We start from the raw sequence: 20,358 nt of genomic DNA, 5'->3' as shown, positions 1-20,358 counted from the left end.
GCTATTTTGTCTACAATTTGGAAGACCAAGATGAAGTTGTAGCACATGAAAGATGATTCCCATGTTACTCAACAACTTGAAGCCTTTTGTGAACACTTGTCTCCGACGTATCATTTGGAGTAGAGGTGCAGACCGCCTGCAATGGCACGTAAGAGTGATTGACGCGGTGTGTCCTACCAAGGGTTGTCTTTCCTGATATCAATTCTCTTTTTTTTCTTCAATTCGTATTATATTTTTGGTTTGGGATTTTGATGCTGTTTACCTTTCCTGCGTTGTCTCCATATGTAACTTGTAAGTAAAGCTTCGGCAATGCATTAATTTTTTTTTTATTTGATGATCCTTTCCTCCTCTTCCCCCTGGAACATGCGCTACATTGACGTGGCCTGTTTAACTATTTCAGTTCCCAAGATAGCGCACGTCTAATTATCTTGTATCCCTGACGTGATTCATTAATTTTACAAGGTTTGAAAAGCCTTCAATTCTGAAACATATTAATTGGTGGCGCAAAACCCAAATGCTGATAATGGTCTGTCCTCGATCTACAAGCCTTTCCAAAGCTTGTCCGATACTGTAATTGCCAACGTTATTTCCACAATCTCTAATAAACTTCAGGTTATTCTGTCGTATGACTTCGGTAACGCCGGCAGAGCCTATGTGCCGGCAGCGTGTGGTAGGGCTGAGGAGAGCCTTAAATCAAGGGGTTTTCTGATCCTTGAGTGGGACGCTACTTTCATGAGAGATGTGTCTACCTGCGCTATAATTAGTCCTGAAGGGACGCATCTTCCACGTTTTTCTTCGAAAGTGAGTACACACTTAGCTGCTGAACTTTTTGCCGCTAATCAGGCCATCAACGTGGCCTTCAGAATGGGTGTGGAGAAAGTTGCTATCATTACAGACTCTCTCCATACCTATAAACTAAATAAATCACATGCCCTTGCTTCTGACCCTCTTTTTAAGTCAATGAAAATTCTATGGTGCCCGGCACATGCAAACGAACTCACCCATGTTGAGTCTCGTAAGGCTCTGGGGTCCTTTTTCATTCATTTTTATTTAGAACAATTATCGAACAGTTATAATGTAGATTGCGTATTGGCTTGGTATGTAAGGTTCTGGGGTCTGGTCCTACCAGATTGGTCGAACCCTCCCCTGGGGATGTTCTTAAAGCAATTGAGGAGCACTACTATAGAGAATGGAAGGATGATTTTCTGGTAAAATCACTGGTCAAAGGACCGTTTTTCTCTAATATTCATACAACTCTACCTATAGTTAAACGGGGAGCCACACGTACGCTTACATTTTCCGAAGACAAATCACTAAATCGTCGTCAGACCAATCACACATACAATAAAGTTTTTCTCAAGAGGTTTGGCAACATAGATTCGAATAAATGTAACACTTGTAAGGTAAAGCAAATCAACGAACACATCATTTTTGAGTGTAAGGATTATGTCCGGTTACCGGTTAAGTGTAGATGATATGAAAAGTTTTTTAACCTTAAATAAATCTTTTTCAGCAGAGATCCTTACATAATTGATGACCTTTTATCTTTCTTCAAGGAGGCTAGAGTCAGATTATAACACATGTTGATTCTTTTACATTTTAGCGGCACAGTACGCTACGCTCCCTTTCCTTTTTCTCTACAATGACCTATTCTTACCGCTTGGCGCTTCAACGGTTCGCTGTGGTTAATAGGGTCGTGGAGAAGTATTCAACCCACAAAGTGTCACCTCCCTTTTGACTACCGAGCGGCCTCTACGTCTTGATGTATCAAGTTTCTACTGGCTTTCTGGTTTTAGGCTGGAACCTGTTAGAATGGAAGCCGCACCTACCCGTTTTGACCATTTGAACGGAAACCGCAGTGTTCTGGATCTCAACACTCGTATACCCTAGATTCTACAGTGCATCCTGTTTTTTCGGATTTCAACACTTCATATACTAGAAACCAAACGCATCCTTCTCATCAATATCAAACCACGATAATGGCTTGAAGCACTAAATTATATCAACCCCTTAATTAAATATTATGAAACTCAAATTAATTATTACCAAGTCAATAACGACTAAACATTAATGACTAACTTTGTCAAGCTTACAATATGTATCCAGCCTGTTCGGGTAGACTTTGACACTAAAGTGTTTGTAGCCGTTTGCCGGCTAATACGTGTTTGGCCTTTTCTGGTTTAGGGCAACGTAGGATAAGTGCCTGCCATTAGTCCTGTTCGTGCACTTCCAGGGTGCTATTAGATCCCTATTTTGGATTATTAGCCTGCCGGGTCCCAGGTGACAATCAACAAGAACAGCAACAGTAACATGGTTCGCAAACGCAACGAGCATCACTAACTTCGATCTGAAGTCTTCCGATCATTTGTCGCTAATCAACTTGGCTTCACTCAGATGCTCTCCTCTAGTTTTCTTCTGATCTGCCCAATGTGTTCCTGTTGTATATTCAATGCCCAAACGGTAGGGTTTAACTTCGAAATCCATACCCGCAGAGATCCTCAAATTTTGCTGAGAAATCGTATCATTCATGCCGCCTTAAAACCGCCAGAAGGTGAGGGAACAAAGGGGGCACCTAATAATAATAATAATCATTGGAGCAACAATCCATATTGGATCAGGGTCTTGAAGTGTGTTAGAGCACTTCATTCAAGACCGTAACGGTACACTACAGTACACTGTAGGAAGCAATGTGGTCAGCATTGCGCTCGCCCGAGATTATTGCCCTGATTTGACTCATTCACAGCTGAGTCGACTGGTATCCGACGTCAAATCACGATACATATTCCACTGCCACTAGTGAGATTTGAACCGCGACCTTCCGTACGACAGCCTTGTGCTCTAACCACTCAGCTATCCGAACACAGGAGGGCACCTAAGAGGGACACAAGGGGGCACCTAAGAGGGAGAAAAAGCTTCTAATTTCCTCTCCCTAGTTCCTTTCGAGGCGCTGTAACCTTTCGCTAGTATTAGAAGGGGAACCTTCTCCTTCTACATACTTGGATACCTTCTTCACCCTTCGCTCTTCAAATCAATTATATCAAAATACTCACCATTTGAATCGTCACACCTTTTTAAGGTGGGTGCCCGCCGTGACGTGAAAGTAGCCCCTTTTCGGAGTGCCATAACTCTATAAGGGGGACGGCCGTTGCAAGGGTTAGATAGGGGTGATTTTCGCCTTCCTCCTATTGCAAGCCCTTTCTATGCTCTTTCCTTAACGGGTTAGAGTTGAACATTCAAACTTTACTATGATGATATCAAAGAAACTGCACTTTGAGGGGATATAACTTGGGGAAACCGAAAAATGTATGCACATCCCGAATGATTATGCAGAACGACTGGAAACGTTTGCTGGTACGAGAGAAAAGGGTGTCGCCAATAATTGCAGTTAACACAGGATTCACAGAATTAAATCACAGTTTCACATTTTAATCGCGTCAAAGAATCTAAGGGGCGAAAGGTTGCTGGTGATTTTCTCAATTTACGAAATTAAATTTTTAATAAACTTACTTGTCTGTATCAGATTCAAAACAAAAACAATCAACGTAAATACTATCGCCAGCGGAACGTAGGAAATTCCGAAATGATCGCCTGTTATCTGTACTAATCTCATTTCATGCTTTGACGCTATTTTCTCCCCAAAAAGTTCAAATCCTGCCAAGATTAAAATAAAATATTCCGGGAAATTCGCTGAAAATTCATAAATTTTTCCACATTAAGTTCAACCCGCAACACAGATGTTAAATTACCCATTAAAATTCATATGAATCAAATGCTGCGACTACCGCAACGTGCATAGCATTATTCCGGCCCGCAAAGGCACTCAGACAGATATAATTATTCCAGTTCCATAAACTTCGAGCCGGAAAAGTCCGGGCGAGGGTAAGAAAAGTTCTTAAAGCTAGTTCTAATCCGCTTAAATTTAATAGGATTCATCTGGTTGTATTTTTACTACTGAGCCGGGACGGGTGCCACCTGCCCGGCGATGACCGTCTCGCTTACCAGGAGTCATGACCTCTCCTCCCGTAACTGATGCGACTTATCAAAAGTGCATGATATTCAGAATATTCAAAAGAATCTTTTTATTCTTGATAAATTTTAAAATATTCGGCGCGCTCCAAGTTTGTTTTGCAAAAATTCAATTAATAGTTTAGCAAGAAAGATACTCTCGTGCTGCGCGAGATAGTTTGCGATGCTAATGAACTTTATATTATCCCTTTCGATCCACTAAGCTTTGCCATTGTAATTAAGGAACATTGTAAGTAACGGCCAAGGAGCTGCACCTTCCGCACGAATATTATATTCTTTTAGGGAGGAGATGGAGCGGATTCTGGGAATTCTTCTCGATTCTTTCGCCTTAGATATTAAAGGAAACTTTGCACTTACTTTATGATTGCCGACAGCGTGAGCTCCATCGTAGACGTACAAATGATCGTTGCAATCCAGCTGGAGCATATCAAATCGCAACATGAAACGTTGCAAGATGGAGTGCGTTTGGAATGTTATGACGCAATCTAAGTTGCGTTCATTCTGTGACCACAGCACGCCTCCGTCTATTTTCCGATAGAGTTGTTGCAGGAAGTGGTTCTTACATAATGACTGGATGTAATCTGCAAAAGAGAAAAAAATTGTTAGTGAAAATAGGACAATGGTTTGTTAAATAATTGTTTTTTTCGAATTCTAAGGATGCAATGCAATGAAATATGTTACAGGCTTATATCTCGTTTCATAGGCATTGGCAGTAAATATAGCCTTCACTGTAAGTGAGCATTTTTTTATGGATGGAGGTGGAAATCTTACAAAGACGCTACTGCGCCAGGTTGCAACAGTGACATTCGCACCCACTAAAACTACCCCCACCCCGCGGGACCACGGTGAAGTATTACTTCGCGGGGGAGGATCTGGTTCGCTTCACCAACACGTCCATGTCGCGTCTCCGTCGCGCCGCCTTCCGAGTTCGATCCAACTCCAGAAGTTTTGTCTGCAGCACGGCTACTGCCTCATTTACCGCTATCCAGTTTTCTTCCGACCTCAGCATCTCTTCCACCAGGTTGGAAGGTTCCATGTTCGCCCCGAGATGCTGTTCAACCTCCTTTTCTGCTGCAGAAATCTGGGACAATGGAACATAACGTGCTCCGGGTCCTCGGGTGTAGCACCGCATTCAGGACAGTTGGGATGCTCGTCCAATTCGAAGCGATGCAAGTACTTCCTATAGCCACCGTATCCCGTAAGGAACTGTGTCAGGTGGTAATTCAATTCTCCATGCTTTCGGTCGACCCATTTGTCGATACACGGGATCAATTTCTGAATCCACCGGCTCTTGTCGGAGTTATCCCACCGTTGTTGCCACTTGCCACACAATTCTCTCCTGATGGCTTTTCGGGTATCCGCATTCACCTCGGATGAATTTGTCTTCTGTTTTTCGTAGAGCCAGTGCACCTCGCTCGCTAGAAGATCTATAGGGATTATTCCCACGATGACACACACTGCCTCCGTCGACGCCGTCCTAAATACGCTGCACACCCTTAGCACAACTTATCTTTCTCCGGTTTACAGCGTGGTTCAAAGCTCCCACCTCGACAGGGGCCGCGTATAACAGGATCGACTTAACCACTCCCGCGATGAGTATCCTGCGACTATACTTCAGCCCTCACACGTTAGGCATTATCCTTGCAAGGGATGAGCTAGCATTTGCCGCCTTCTCCCGCGCATAATCCAAGTGTCCCTTGAAAGTCAGTTTGGCATCGATCATCATTCCTAGGTATTTGACAATTGATTTTGAGACGACCTCACGATTACCAACCTGGATATTAACCGTGTTTTTCTTCCTTCGGTTGGCAATAAGGACCGCCTCCGTCTTTTCGTCCACGAGGTCTAGCTTGGACATTCGTAACCATGACCTGATGGCATGGAGATGCTTTCCAATTGCAACTACCGCCAGGTCGTCCGCAAAACCAATCAGCGTTGCCTCCTCAGGCATGCGTAAACCAAGCACTCCGTCGTACATTACGTTCCACAGCAATGGTCCCAATGCAGAACCTTGAGGCACACCTGCTGCCACAATGTACTCCTTCGGCCCGTCGTCTGTCTCGTACCAGAGAAGTCTGTCCGGAAGGTAACTCTCTATTAGCCGAGCCAAGTAACTAGGAACAACCAGTTTGGGCAAAGCGCCTTTAATCCAGCCCCAGTTGGCTGAGTTGAAAGCATTTTTGACGTCCAGCGTCACCAGAGCACAGCATTTGCCCACGGCCATTGCATTTCGAGCCAATTCCACGACCTTTGCTACTGCATCGATCGTAGAACGGGCTCGCTGAAACCCATATTGCCGCTCTGAAAGACCACCAGCAAGCTCAATGAACGAGAGCAGCCTGTTGTATATCACCCTCTCCAATATCTTCCCCATGGTGTCTAAGAGACAAAATAAGGCGATATGAAGAGGGCACGTCGGGTGGTTTTTGGGGCTTCGGTAGCAACACCAGCTTCTGCCTCTTCCACTGGGCCGGAAATACTCCTTGCGCCATGCACGATTCGAATGTGCTTGTGACCTTGCCACCTGACGCTTGGGAATTCTTTTCTTCGAGTGGCTTGATATCAGTCAATGGTGGATGATGGATATTCTCCTTGATGAACTCGCAAAGTTCATTTATTTTTTCCCCGAGTGTAACGAACGCCATTCCGATATGTTCCCGTTTACTCTTGCGCCGTGCACCACAAGGAATGATGTCGATCAAGGGACTATTCACGTTTCCTTCAGAATTCCGCAACGAATCTCGATTACCAAAGAGAACCATTGTCATCGGGGGTGATCTCCCAAGCTTTGAACTCCTTCTAAAAGGATCCGGTGTGGACCTAATTTCCACTCCACTAATATCTCTAGTAGCATTAGATGCCACAGTAGCCAAGTTTCTCACTACTGAGGCACTGCGGTCGTTGGATATCGACGGCGATGAGCCCGCTTGCTCACTCCCAAAAACCGCCGGCACTGGGTTTCCGAAGCCCTGCACCGTAAAAAATGTCCTTTCTTCTCCTACATATTTGGTTTATTTTCTAGGTATCCTTCCTGTAGCCAATTTTTATCCACGGGTGGGCGTTTACTTTCCACCTACCCGGCCTGCGCATAAGCATGCCCATACACGCGCATCTCCGGATGAGTGCATGTGCATGCCCATCGCACATTCACCGAGCATTCCCTTATCCGCACGAAGAGACGCGCCTGATGGAAGATTTGGCAACTCCACACAGGCAAGCATTTGCAGAACCCAGCCCTGACGGGAGAGGAAGGAGAAGCAATGATTCTTCTGTTCGCTCCTTTGTGGAGTCAATTAAAAACATGTCGAAATAGCGGTTCCTGCTATAATGAATATAAGGAAGGTATAACTCAAAAAGGACTTGCAGAAGCAGAAGCATTGGCAGAAAGAGAAAAGCAACACCCAAAAAATATTGTGGCCCAAATTGATCATTATTTCTGGAAAAGATGATATGACTTACGTTAATAATTTCAGAAAATCAGGGAGCAAAAGTCAGCCGAATTCGACTTCCACGAAAAGGAGATTTGATGTTAGAGCTGGAGAAGTCAGGCAGCTGAAATATAGTTGGGCAAGGTGGAGAAGCCCTAAGAGGGCTTCCTAAGAGGAAGAGGTTTATATTGTTATACAATGTAAAGATATTGATGAAGTTGCGACCAAGGAGGAAATATGTGAGGGCCTGGAAGACGAGTTCGGACCACTCGATTTGCAAGAGATCGCAAAGAGGGGACCAATTAAGGCTGGAGGCATTCAAACAGCAACTATCAGTCTATTGGTTGAAGTAGCATTGAAACTGATGGCAGTTGGTAAGGTGAAAATAGGCTGAATTGTTTGCCGACTCAGCGAGCGGTGACCGCAATAGGTCGAAAAACTGCAGAAAATGTGGAGCAGGTCAAGGAGTGCAATGTATGTTGGATCTGAATTCATGCTTTGCAAGGGGAAAAAGGTGTGTCGACCACCGTGAGCTGCAGGTAGGTGCAAATGTTCAATATTTAAGAGAGCCTTGGGCGATAAAAGTCAACCTCAACCATTGCGAGCCAACGCAAAACCTACTCTCACAGACCATTGTGAGAAGGGACTTGTAACAATCAGCGAGCCTTATCGCCACAATAGTGACAGGGCCTGGACCAAAGCTTTAATTGACAAGGCGGCAATGTGTTCGTATTGAAATCAAGTCATCCAGGAAGGATGAGTTTCCAGATGTTGGATTCGTTAGGCAAAAATAGCTAGCAATATAGATGTGTCCGGATAGCTGAGTGGTTAGAGCACAAGGCTGCCGTACGGAAGGTCGCGGTTGAAATCTCATTGTTGGCAGTGGGATTTGTATCGTGATTTGACGTCGGATACCAGTGGACTCAGCTGTGAATGAGTCAAATCAGGGTAATTATCTCGGGCGAGCGCAATGCTCACCACATTGCCTCCTACAGTATACTGTAGTGTACCGTTACGGTCTTGAATGAAGTGCTCTAACACACTTCAAGGCCCTGATCCAATATGGATTGTTGCGCCAACGATTATTATTATAATATAGATATACTAATTTCGCATGTTGAAATCCCAAAACCATCGTGGGTGATTTCAATACAATTTTAGCACCAGGGGTCGCGAGACTTGGTGATTGCAAACATCGCAATTATATCCACTTTTCGAAAGAAAGGCTAGGGTTCCATAGTGGATTTGACATGGGCATACATATATGGCGAAGAGAATGGTTTGGTTTATCAGTGAACACTCAATACTCATAACAGCTACCAAGAAATTTCCTCCAGATTGAAAATGGGCCATGCAGCGATGTGCGTTCCCGCTTGCCATGCTCTCGATGATGCTTCTTAAGAAAAGATGGCACAAATTATGCGACGTATAACGAAAGCATGCGATGCTGTAATACCGAGGGTGCGAATCCTCGCCAATAGGTTGTCAAACTATAGGTAGACTGATGAAATTGCTGGCTTGCGGACTGCACGCTTTCGGGCAAAAAAGGATCTGCGAACGATCTAAAGAAAGACCAGACCTCAGTGAGAAATGGAAGTGTACACTATCCTTCGAGGTAAGCTTAAATAGGCTCTATGCACCAGCAACTGGGAATGATTTAAGGAACTTTATACGGAGGCACACCAAAGCCCCTGGGAAACAGCGTACATGATTGTTCTGAAGTAGATAAGGAAGCGAACACCACAACTGACCTTGCCGCAACTGTTTCTTGATATAGTGACGTGCTGTTCCGCCCATATAAAGGGGTATAAATAAGCGTTAGACTTCTTCGTTATGCTCGCGATAATTGTCGTGAGACTTCCGGAGATTTGCGGGAGAATCGGTGATAATAAAGCTTCCGGTTTTGATGCTGAAATTGATATTACAACCAGACCAGACTGATTCATCAGCGCATTCGAGTCACGCATGTCGGAAGAAGTTTTTTCCCCTCGATGGAAGAGCCAAAAACTAGTTTTGCCACCAAAGCTCAATGAGGAACCCGGAAACCTACCATCATACCGCTCGATTTGCTTAATAGGGAAGGTAGCAGAGATGCTAGAAAGGGTCATCTACAATGGACTTATCATTATCAATACAGGAATAGTCTCTCGGAATGACGGTCTAGTTTTCGTTTAGTTCATTCAACGATAGACGGGGAAGACGTGGTTTTGAAGTTCACTCGAAACGCAATGTTTTCAAATAAATGCTGTGCTGCGATAACACTGGATATCAAAAATCTTTTCAATTCAGCCAACTGGGTTTAGGTTGACTGTGGGGAACAAAAGACGGAGGCAATCTTATTTACCAGCCGTAGGAAAAGAAATGATTCTCTCTTCCTGTTTAAAGCGCAATCCTCCTCGTGAAGTCATGTTTTCCGGCGATTTAGCGGGGAGGGAAGAGGGCAACGTGGGGGTGCTTTTAGCGGAAGAGAATCTCACGCACTGCAGCAATGGTTTTCTAAGATTTTCACCTCCAGCTATAGAAGAGCACAGGATCCATACAATCTCAATTTTCAATGGAACTGTGTTTCAGCTTCATTATCATCACACCTAGTACTATGCAGTTGATAACATTCATGACGACCGGGATTCACACCCGGAGTAACAAAATCGATAGTTTAACGTGCAATTACCTCCACCATTATCAACGTGTTAATGACATATTGCCAAAAATTGCAAAAGAATTGCCAATCCAGGTGATGCAATGAAAAGAAGGGTTTACATAATAACCACATTACCGCAAGCATCAAATGCCAAATTCGAAGGAAACCTTATGGGTATGGGAGCGTAACTGATGGACTAGGTGTAACTATATCAGTCACTGGCAGCAAGATAATTTTACAAAACACAAGACAACTAGATGCTGATTTCTGTCAGGCAGAAAAGAGTTATACAGTAAAATAGCTGAAATTTAAGGACTGATATAAAGGGTCGCATTCTCAGTGGTCCTCATCGAATTATCCACTTTTTAGTTGTCCTATCTTCATGTACAATATTTTAAAATAACCTGATTTCTTCCTCATGTCCTGTCTCAACTAATACATACATATGTGACTACCAAAAAGACTCGAAGTCAAAAATAGGCATAGATAGCCGATGAGTTTTTCACCAAACCGCAATGTCGTCTGACTTAACACTTAAGACGAAATTCAAGTCAAGATTACGTCTTTTACGTACTGTAAAGAAAGAAAAATCGGGAGAAGGAAACTTCTCTTCCTGGAGCTGTGCAGAATTCTTTATTTATTCAAAACAGAATTCAGAACATTATTGCTCCTTGAATATCGTCGATTACTTTGATTAGGACGTTCGATATTTATATTGGTAAGGACTAGAACTAAGGACCGTCTGGTGGTGCATAAAATTCGGCCCAAATTGCGGTGGGCAAGCGCGCGTGGGTGAGGATGATCCAACCCAAAAAGTTTATACAGGCAATTTATATGATAAACAAGTCGAGAAACCGGAAGCTAGACGCTTCAGGTACGAAAGGTTTTGCGTATTTCTTTTATAAAGAGATTTCAGTGTGCATTTGTCTCATCAGCATGTAGCACGTAAAATATGCATATATTATGTGAAAATATCCACTTTCAAGTGATATGGACATTCATAGTCTTGAATTTGCAGAGGAGCGACAGTTTTGACTTAGTATAACTTTGTTAGTAATAGCGCGATTTTCACCAAATTTGGCAGGATCATGCTCTACGCTATAACCAACATTTCTGTAATTCTAGGATGAACTTACGGGGGGTCTTCCTTTCAATTACTAAAAATTATAGTAATGTACTATTATTAACTTTATTTGAACAGGTACCGGTATGTAGGGTATGTCGGAGCCTAGGCACCAAATAGTGGCAGCCCCCTGATTTGTTTCAGATTTTTCGGTTGAGTAGTTTCTGAGAATGGGTTCGTTAAAAAAATGATCACTTTCAGCCCCCCGCACTCCGCACCTTTTCAACAGATGTCAAAACTAAAACCGGCTTCGGAAAGTACTAACCGAGACCTTTAATTTGATACCCCACATGACTATATTTAATGAAAAAAAAATTTACATCCCCCTTTTGCATGTACGGGGACCCCCCCTTAAATTCGACGTAAAAGGATGTAACTCACTATATGCGTGAGCGTTCACAGTTCCCACCTTTCTACCAAATTGGGTGCGAATCGCTTCAACCGTCTCCGAGAAAAATGCGTGTCACGGACAGACAGACAGACGGACAGACAGACAGACAGTAAACCGATTTTAATAAGATTTTGTTTTACAAACAAAACCTTAAAAAAGAACTGGCCTCAGATGGAGCAATGACGTTAATCAATTCATAGAACATAAAATTGGTAAACCTCGCTGTAAAACCGGAATGTTTGGAGTTGCTTATCAAGGTAGATCTAGGTCGAACATCGATCGATTACAGGACTAAGGTTGACCGTTAATGATGTTGTCCTTCACCACCAGACTGAGGAACATGAAAGCGAACCGATGAATGGAAAAGATTCAACGCTCTATTGATGATTGTGGCTAGCAGTGAGCATAATCCTGCGAAGTGAACCGAATCGTGTATCAAGACAGAAGGGCATTTGTCATTGCTCTCTTCAGGGAAACAGAAGTTGCTGTAAATAATTATGACATAAAATGTTTACAGGTGACAAAAGTTTCGCCCAGTCTAGAGGCAACCCATAAGGCCTCTGCAATCTGTAAGAAGCGATTATCAGATGTTGTTAGCACCTTTATATCAATCTGCAAACGCAGATCAAATAGTATTTCTGGCTTCAACGGACCGAAGCTGGAGTAATATTTCCAGGGAATTGAGGGGGCTCTGAATCAGCCATTCACTTGATCAGAGTAGAGGCAGACGCAGTGTCTGATGAGTTGCCTCTGCCCTGGACGAAATCGTTGGTTGTAATCCCAAAAAGAGGAGCTCATGGACCAGAAAAGCCAGAGGTAGTCCCTTCGCCATTTGTCCGTTCCGTCATGCAACGGATGGCGGATTCAGAGTTTTCTCATTTCCAAACAAAAGTAATAATGATAATAATGAACTTTCCAATGGTTGCGAATCTTTCGATGGTCCGATCAAGAACGTTAATGGTGAGCTTCTCATCTGATATGGTGAGCAGGCTGAGAGGTAGAACAAATAGCTTACTCATGCGGAAAGTAAGGTAAACCCCGGGAACATCCAGATACGGATAGCTTCTTATTCATCGCGAAAGTAGTAGTTTGATACATCTGCTAGTTCTACCTATTCTGAAGTCATGTGAGTATGAGATTTTTCTCTGGTAGTGGAGGAAGAGGATGATTGTTAGGATTCCTAAAAATGGTACCACCTTTATGGCAAATTTGCAAGCAGAGTTGAATTATTTTATTTTTTATTTGTTTCCATAATTTCAAATTTTAAACGGGCACTCTCTAAGTAACGCTCCGAAATTTGCCTTTAGAGTAGAGTGCTGCCTTAGGCTTGTCCATCAGTTTTTCAACGTTGAGCTTGATAAGGATCCGCTTAGACTTCGAGATAGGTTCAACCTCTTCTTCAAAGCTCTCTGAGCCTCTTTACGCCGATTCTACCCAACATCTGAATCAGACTTCAGAGCTATTTTACCAAATTCGAATTCCATCCATCCTTTTTTGGGTGGACAGCTCACTTGCAAAATTTCTCTCATACTAGGTGTGATCATCTGAGTTGTTTTTTCAATTCCATCACTGGATTTTTTAACGATGCTAAGGATCGTTACCCGGTTCTAGTTTGTACATCACCAAATCTGTTTTCCATGGATTCCGAAATAGCGCGGTTGGAGGTGGATCCATGCCCATTACAAAATCAATGCGCCTGTGATTTGAGAGCGGGATATCGTTCGATATTCTCGACTCTTCAATGATATCAGAACTTTTCCAGCAGATATGATGAGCGTTCACATAGCAGCCTGCATAGCAACGGCGCTCTGGGGCACAAATCAACGTTGCAATCCGAACCATGGGAGGAAAATCTATGTCATGGTAGGACCCGAAGAGCTTCTCCTTGCTTTTGGCTACAGCTTCCACTTGGAATGATATCTAAGAAACAACGTGTACCACTCCCTTTTCTTTCATTTGAAAGTGCCTCAGTACCAGATATATTTGATGGTGATCATTTGCACGGGGTCCACTTCTGTTCCAAAAAACAACATTTTGATTTCACTTTGAAGAATCATTGAGTTATCGATAGAACACTTGCCCTTAAGTTCTACGGCATTTGAACGGATGGGATATGAGCATTCATGAGAATCGCTTCCTTGCCGCTATGCTTAAGTCTTTAATAGACAAACGTATCAACTTTCCCCATCTTCTCGCTTTTATTTTAGCTCTTGCCTCCTAGTTGATAATAATTAACAGCCGAAGAGCCCTTGGCACGTTCGTTAACTGCATTGGCTTCCTCACTGGGTAGAAATCAGGATAATGGAGTCCTACTCAGCATCCCTGTTTTTAAATCAGTGATTGATGAGTTTCGGAGGCTGCAATCCACTCTATATATACATAATTCCGATGCCGCCGTACGGAATCGACTTTGCTAAACTCACAGCCAAATGGACGAATGAATTCTCTCACGGAACCCACAGCGACAGCATTGAAACCGGGTTCTGCACCAATGAAAAAAATCCAAAGCAACAAACAACCAGGATACCGACTTGTTCTTTCTTCCTTTTTGCGGATCTAATGACCCGATAAACAACAAGCAACATAATAACTGTTTCCAGTTCTTTCTGGGACAGCCATCTGAGTTCTTTGAATGCAACACGACATAAATAGGATAATTCACATAGCCATGTAAAAAGAGCAGAGAACAAGGACATGGCGACGAAAGCAACGATCCCCGGATACAGTCATTGAGCTCTATCCAAACTCCTGCCATCCATTTACAGTCGGATTGACATTAATTATTTTCCGAAATACGAGAGACAGGTAATTACTGTTGTTTCTATGCTAATTATCGTTGTTGCCTCTCTGTAAGACGTCGGTTGGCAAGCATCTTCTTGTGATTTCTTCGGTCGTTACATTTGGAAGTTTTTAATGGTTCCAAGAAGCCCTAGTCGACGGCTCCATACCAGAGGTATGAGAACTTGGGCCGGGAGGGGTCGTTATATTGGCATTCTGCGAACTTTCCTTGCCTATCTGAGCAACCAGCGATTCTCGTCTCCTTGCCCGCTATTTCGATTTAAATTTACTTTAAAAGTCATTTCTGATTTCAGAGAAACTCATGGAATTTCAATGAAGATACTACGAAAATGAGGACGATCAATAAAATGTTGCCAATGTAGAACAACGCTAACGGGATGATGAAAGGGAGATGAAAGCAGTGAGCAGTCACGACGTAAAAACGATTAGGAGGCTGAGGAAGGAGTCCTTATTAGGACGTATCGCTTGCATTGCTGTAAGCCTCGTTCGCAGAAGAATGTTTCCATCTTTATTAGGTTATGGCTTCTCGTTTATCTTGAGGTTAACGTATGATGCGGTACGAGATAGAAAATCAAGAAAGTTATAATTAACACGACTCCAAGGCAAATGGAGTCTATTTTGATAGATAACAACTTGGAAATATCTTTGGGGAGAAAAGTCCACTTGTACAGGGATAAGATTCTTACACCCGGAAAATTCTGCTTAATATGATAGATAGAAAACGTATTATTTGTTGGGAGTATAATAAACATGTGGGCGAACGTGCAATTGTAACAGAGATAAACATGATTTCGCAGAGGATACTCGTGGGAATATTATTCTATGGCTTTAACTTTGGGAGAGAATCAGAGTAGGACAACCGATCCATGCCGGGAAAGTAAATGAAAAGTATTTTCGTTGTGACAGTTTTGAGTGGATTTAAATTGGCAAAAAGAAAAGTCATGGCAACTCTGAACTGTGCTGAGTAGTGTCTGATAAACTGAAAAGCAGAGAATGGCCATAATGACCATCTCGGCTTGACCAGGGTCGAACACGAGGGCTGAGCTATGTATCTTAAAGCCTAAAGACGAAGTTGTCCCAGCAAGTCTGTTGGCAACTAAGTGCAACTCCACTGAAGTGTCTTGCCGAAAGTCGCTTGCATGCGTCTGTGCCAACTATTCTAGGAAATCTGGCAGATTTTTTTGGACACTTCAGTTCCCATCATGTCATTAACAAAATTTGCACGTCTCCGTTGTTGGAACCAAAACGGACGATCTATGGCAGAGCGCGTCTCAACCGATGTCTCCCCTATCGCAGACCGTCACGAAGCGCGGCCTTTGAGACCCCCACCCGACCTCAACTTTTTCCGGTCGTAGCAGATGCCTTTGAGAGTGAGTTTCAAGGGGAGTAAGGAGTGGAAGGAGGGGAAAACACGTCGAGAAACCAGAAGGTCAGCAGTATGAATCTATATGAATATATTTTGTTAGACTATTTACTTTAGTATGCATTTGCATCAGAGCGACAACTTTCACTTGCTATAATGTTGTTCGAAACAGCACGACTTCCACCAAACTTGCTAGCATTATGCTTTACACTATAGCCCTCTCACATTGCGCATTAAATGTCAGACGAACTTTGGAAAGTATTAAACGGGAGCTTCCACTTGAAACGTCATTGCTATGTTCAGTAAAAGAACGTACACTCCCTTTTGAATATATGCGTCTCCCCTATTCAATCTAATATAGAACGATGTTACTCGGTGCATGCTTTAGGTTCACAAAACACATCTCTCTACCAAATTTCGCATCAATAGGAGTAACCTTTTCTGAGGAAACAATGGGTGACCGATGCACAGACGGACAAACATGCTAAACGAATTCAAACTAATCGTCGAAAGACTTGTAACCGGTGCAAGTTGCCACAACGCAATAGTAATATCTGGCGATTTTAACGCTTGGGCCGAAGAATTAGGAAGCCGTGAAACAAACCCAAGGGACCGCATTTCACTCGAGGATACCTATATTTCTTGGCAAATACTGGCGGAGTCATAGAGACGGGATATGGGCTCGGTTATGGACCTCACATTTGTTAGCGACACCCTATCAAAGGACCCCCAATGTCATGTAAGCGAGGAGACCATTTTTATCAAAAATTCTATAAATAGAATATATTGTTATGTAATTTTTTTACGTATATGTCCACTTGGATATCAAGAGTTCTGTACTCGGACGGATTTAGGTGAAAATCTGGGACTTGCAAAGTTTCCTTTACTTGACACCCCGACGCCTCCGTAGTAGGAATCCTAAAGAAGTTGTCTCAATGTAAGAACAGTAAGGCATTATCTCTTCTTTTCAATAAAAAAGGGCACTTGCGTAGATCGATTTATTTTTCATCCAATTATTGTTTTAGGTGGTATCGTCAGGAGGCTATGGGCTGCAGGTTTAGACTGATGCAGAATATAGCTTCCTATAAACCAATATGTCCCTCACCGGGAGAGCCATATGTCAAATGTGGTTCTTCAGGAGCCAAGCCTATCGTCTACCAAGAAGTTTAATGCGTAATGATCACGCTAAGGAACTATGTAGATAGGTGCATATTGCAGTTTGAAGTTGGGCGTAGCTGACTCTGTCGGAAGGGAGCCTGACTAAAACCACTTCAGTGAAAAGATTGATCCCACCGTGCTTGGGGAGCAATAGATGCTGTGGATACTCGTGGGAATCAAATTAGAGAACAAATTGGAAATGCATGGGGGAAAGCAGCAACAAACAAGCGAAACTTTATACCACAGACAAATTGCCCCTTCAATTTGAGGCCCATCTCCGCAGGACCAAGCACGAAAGTGGACTTGCTGCCTATTGGAGAGGAGAGGCTAGGCGATCTAGACTTGGATTTCTTGAGGCTCAAGCCAAATAGCGAGTCAGAGGAAAGTGCCATATCAAAGGAAATTGATGACACTTCGACACTAGAAAAGAGTTTTAAGCGTTAATGGAACTAGTCGTTAGTCGTAAACTACTGTGAAAATAAGGCTTTACCATTCTCAATGCTAGCTTACACAACGAAATCACAGCGAAGTTTGAATAATCGAACTGGTGAGTGTCTTCTTGAATTTATCTTTAGCTGGAAGTATATAATGTAGGAAGCACTGGAGTATTCGTTACTAACACCAGGTAAGAGGCATAAAACATAACCCTTGGGAATACTATTACGAATAACAATAACAATGAATAACAGGTTTCCGGTTATACCAGGAACGAACTGGAACTAGACACAGTGGTGGAAAACCAAAACAGTGTTTTCATTAACGCATATGCGACTAGCTGTCAGTTTCTGATAGTCACTTCATCATGGATTGCACCTTGGTGAAACCGGATCAGAAATCCGCCAGCTCTTTAACTGGACAAAACACCTCGGGAACTGGTCGAGATACAAAAATATATTGACAACTTCCAGGAATTCGGCTAGAGAAGCAAAGGAATAATCTGTTCAGGGATTAAACAAACCATGGAAGTGTCCAACCTATAAAAGGCTATGGCAAGGATAAGGCAATATTCTGTCTGTGTGGGAAAGAAATATGGGGCATTTACGGAGACAATCAGGATAGTGCCCTATGCCAAGATGGTGGATTCTGTCTGATGCTCCAATAACATACAAGAAGAGGAAAAAGAAAAATCAAAATGGCAAAAGCAATAAGCTCAGACATTCGAGTAAAGTGAGCAGTGGAAACTTTTGAGGTAATGAAATCCCGCGGACTCGATGATGTCTTTCAAGCATTACTTCAGAGGACCTAGAGATTTTTCAAAGATACGTTCTAAGAGTGGTAATCATAGCTTAAGGGCACATGAGCATGAAAGCGAGTAAAAGTGGTCTTGATTCTTAAAGCGAGTAAAAAGGATCCCTTCCACCCTAATGCATGGATAAAGACAAGCTCGTTGAATCGCTGCCCCTTCAAAACTCCAGGGTATCCAAGGACAACTAAGCAGTGATAAATGAGGTGCGGTTAGGAGTTGTTATGGTCCATTGGAGGATATGATCATCGACGGTTTGATGGAGACTAAAGTTCTTCCTACACAAGTAGATCATGCTGAGGGTAGCGTAAAGAAAGATTTCAGCACTCAAATTGCAACTCAGCTGATCCTTTCAGAGTAGCTTTGTGCTGATGAAAGGGGTAAGTCACTCCCGAAATATATATTTAAATTTAAAACTAAAAATTCTAGTTCGGAGGAAGTTACCCCTTGTCTATCAATCTCCTTAACGAGTTCGCTTTTCTCCAAATTTCCACAGAAACCACTCTACACGAGCTAATTAGCATGGTTGAGCGCTGCACATACTACAGTAAATGTAATATACCTTGGCTTCCTTCTTGAATTTTAAGGAAGCATCCAACCACGTTGGTGTCCGGATAGCTGAGTGATTAGAGCACAAGGCTATCATACGCGGTTCGAATCTCACTGGTGGCAGTGAGATTTGTATCGTGATTTGACGTCGGACACCAATCGACTCAGCTGTGAATGAGTACCTGAGTCAAATTAGGGTAACCATCTTGGGCGAGCGTAATGCTGACCACATTAGCTCCTACAGTGTACTGTAGTGTACCGGTATGGTCTTAAATAAAGTGCTCTAACACACATCAAAGCTCTGATCCAATATGGATTGTTGCGCCAACGATTATTATTATTATCCAACCACGTTAGTTCCCAAGCCATTAAGAAGACTCTAACCAACATGGGATTAGGTATTGGATATTATTCATGCTAAGAATCAGTCTGATCTGAGAGGTAACCACTTGGGCAGAGCTGCGAGCAATGGGACGCCGCAGGATGGCTTCGTTTCTCCAGACCTCTAGTTGTTAGTGATGATTGAAATTCAACAGATATTGGGGAGGACCGGGATGATGGTGTTGGCGTATTCCGATGAGTTGGTGATATTGTTGTCAGGGATGTTTGCTTCTGTTATGAGTGCCATTTTGGAGGACGCGTTGCGAAAAGCATACGAGTAGGATGCAAGATGCGCACACGACATAAATACAACTAAAACAGAGCTGATCCCATTTACCACCAAGGCAAGAACTGAATTCCACTAGTAGTACTTTCTGCTAACTTGTCTTACTTGCTTTGTATCTGGGTGTGAGCTGGGGGTCGAGGATGGTTGTCTTGAAGAACATAGCTGTCGTTCTACCCAGTCTAACTTATGATTCAACTGTGTGGACACAATAGACCTTCATTCCAAGAACCACGTGTGCAGCCGCTACCGAGAATCTCTCTCTTTCAACCTAGTCCTGCACTTCCTCCTGGACCCGAACGTAAAGCACGCTGTAGCAGACAGTTCGGTCAGACTACATTTCATCCCCCTGGACCGCTACATAAAATACGCTGTGTTAGACTACGTGAGCCCGGATGTTGGAAAGCAAAACGTTGCGGACATTGTAACATCTTCCGTAAAATACCTCAGGAACTCTCGCAGTATTGGGCAGGCAGGGCGTCGCTCTTGAAAGCCCTTGGATGAGCGTCCTGCGGGCGGCTGTGAAGCATGAAATCTATTCACACTACTTAACAGGAGTTGATTGTAGATGGCAAACGCTCACCATCTGCGCTAAGTCGAGAAGCATCTGCTCTTGCACTGCACAACTAAATCATGGGAATTTGTGGATCAGATGCTTGAAATGCATACAAGATTACAGCGGTTTGAAGAGGGTACTTGCCACACAATTCACGGATATGGAAACCCGCCTAAATCGACAGAAGGTTAACATTCTTTTTAGGAAATATTGCGAAATTACTGATATCAAGGGATAGAATAATAATGAAATTCGACTTCGGTGAGCACTTTGAAACAGGATGGATCGTGATAGATAATGACAGTGACCTACGGCTCAAACCGTCTACTGTTACCTAGTCCCTTGACGGGTCCCTGATACAGAGGGAGGGGCAGAATATTGTGATTCTAACTGATAGCCAGGTAGCCATTAAGGTAC

General features: G+C 43.1%; 1 protein-coding gene across 3 annotated transcripts in view; it reads right to left on the bottom strand.

The window, feature by feature from the left end:
- The window catches only part of LOC119648170, a 298,653-nt gene that overhangs the window by 64,478 nt on the left and 213,817 nt on the right, over positions 1-20,358 (bottom strand). For all 3 annotated transcript variants that reach the window (XM_038049749.1, XM_038049750.1, XM_038049751.1), the window contains one exon: positions 4,384-4,607. In XM_038049749.1, the coding sequence (XP_037905677.1) occupies positions 4,384-4,607 (224 nt within the window). The remainder of the gene's footprint in view (positions 1-4,383; positions 4,608-20,358) is intronic.

Source organism: Hermetia illucens, chromosome 2 (assembly GCF_905115235.1).
Source record: "Hermetia illucens chromosome 2, iHerIll2.2.curated.20191125, whole genome shotgun sequence".
Classification (NCBI taxonomy): Eukaryota; Metazoa; Arthropoda; class Insecta; order Diptera; family Stratiomyidae; genus Hermetia; species Hermetia illucens.
This window is presented reverse-complemented; position numbering and strand designations above follow the sequence as displayed.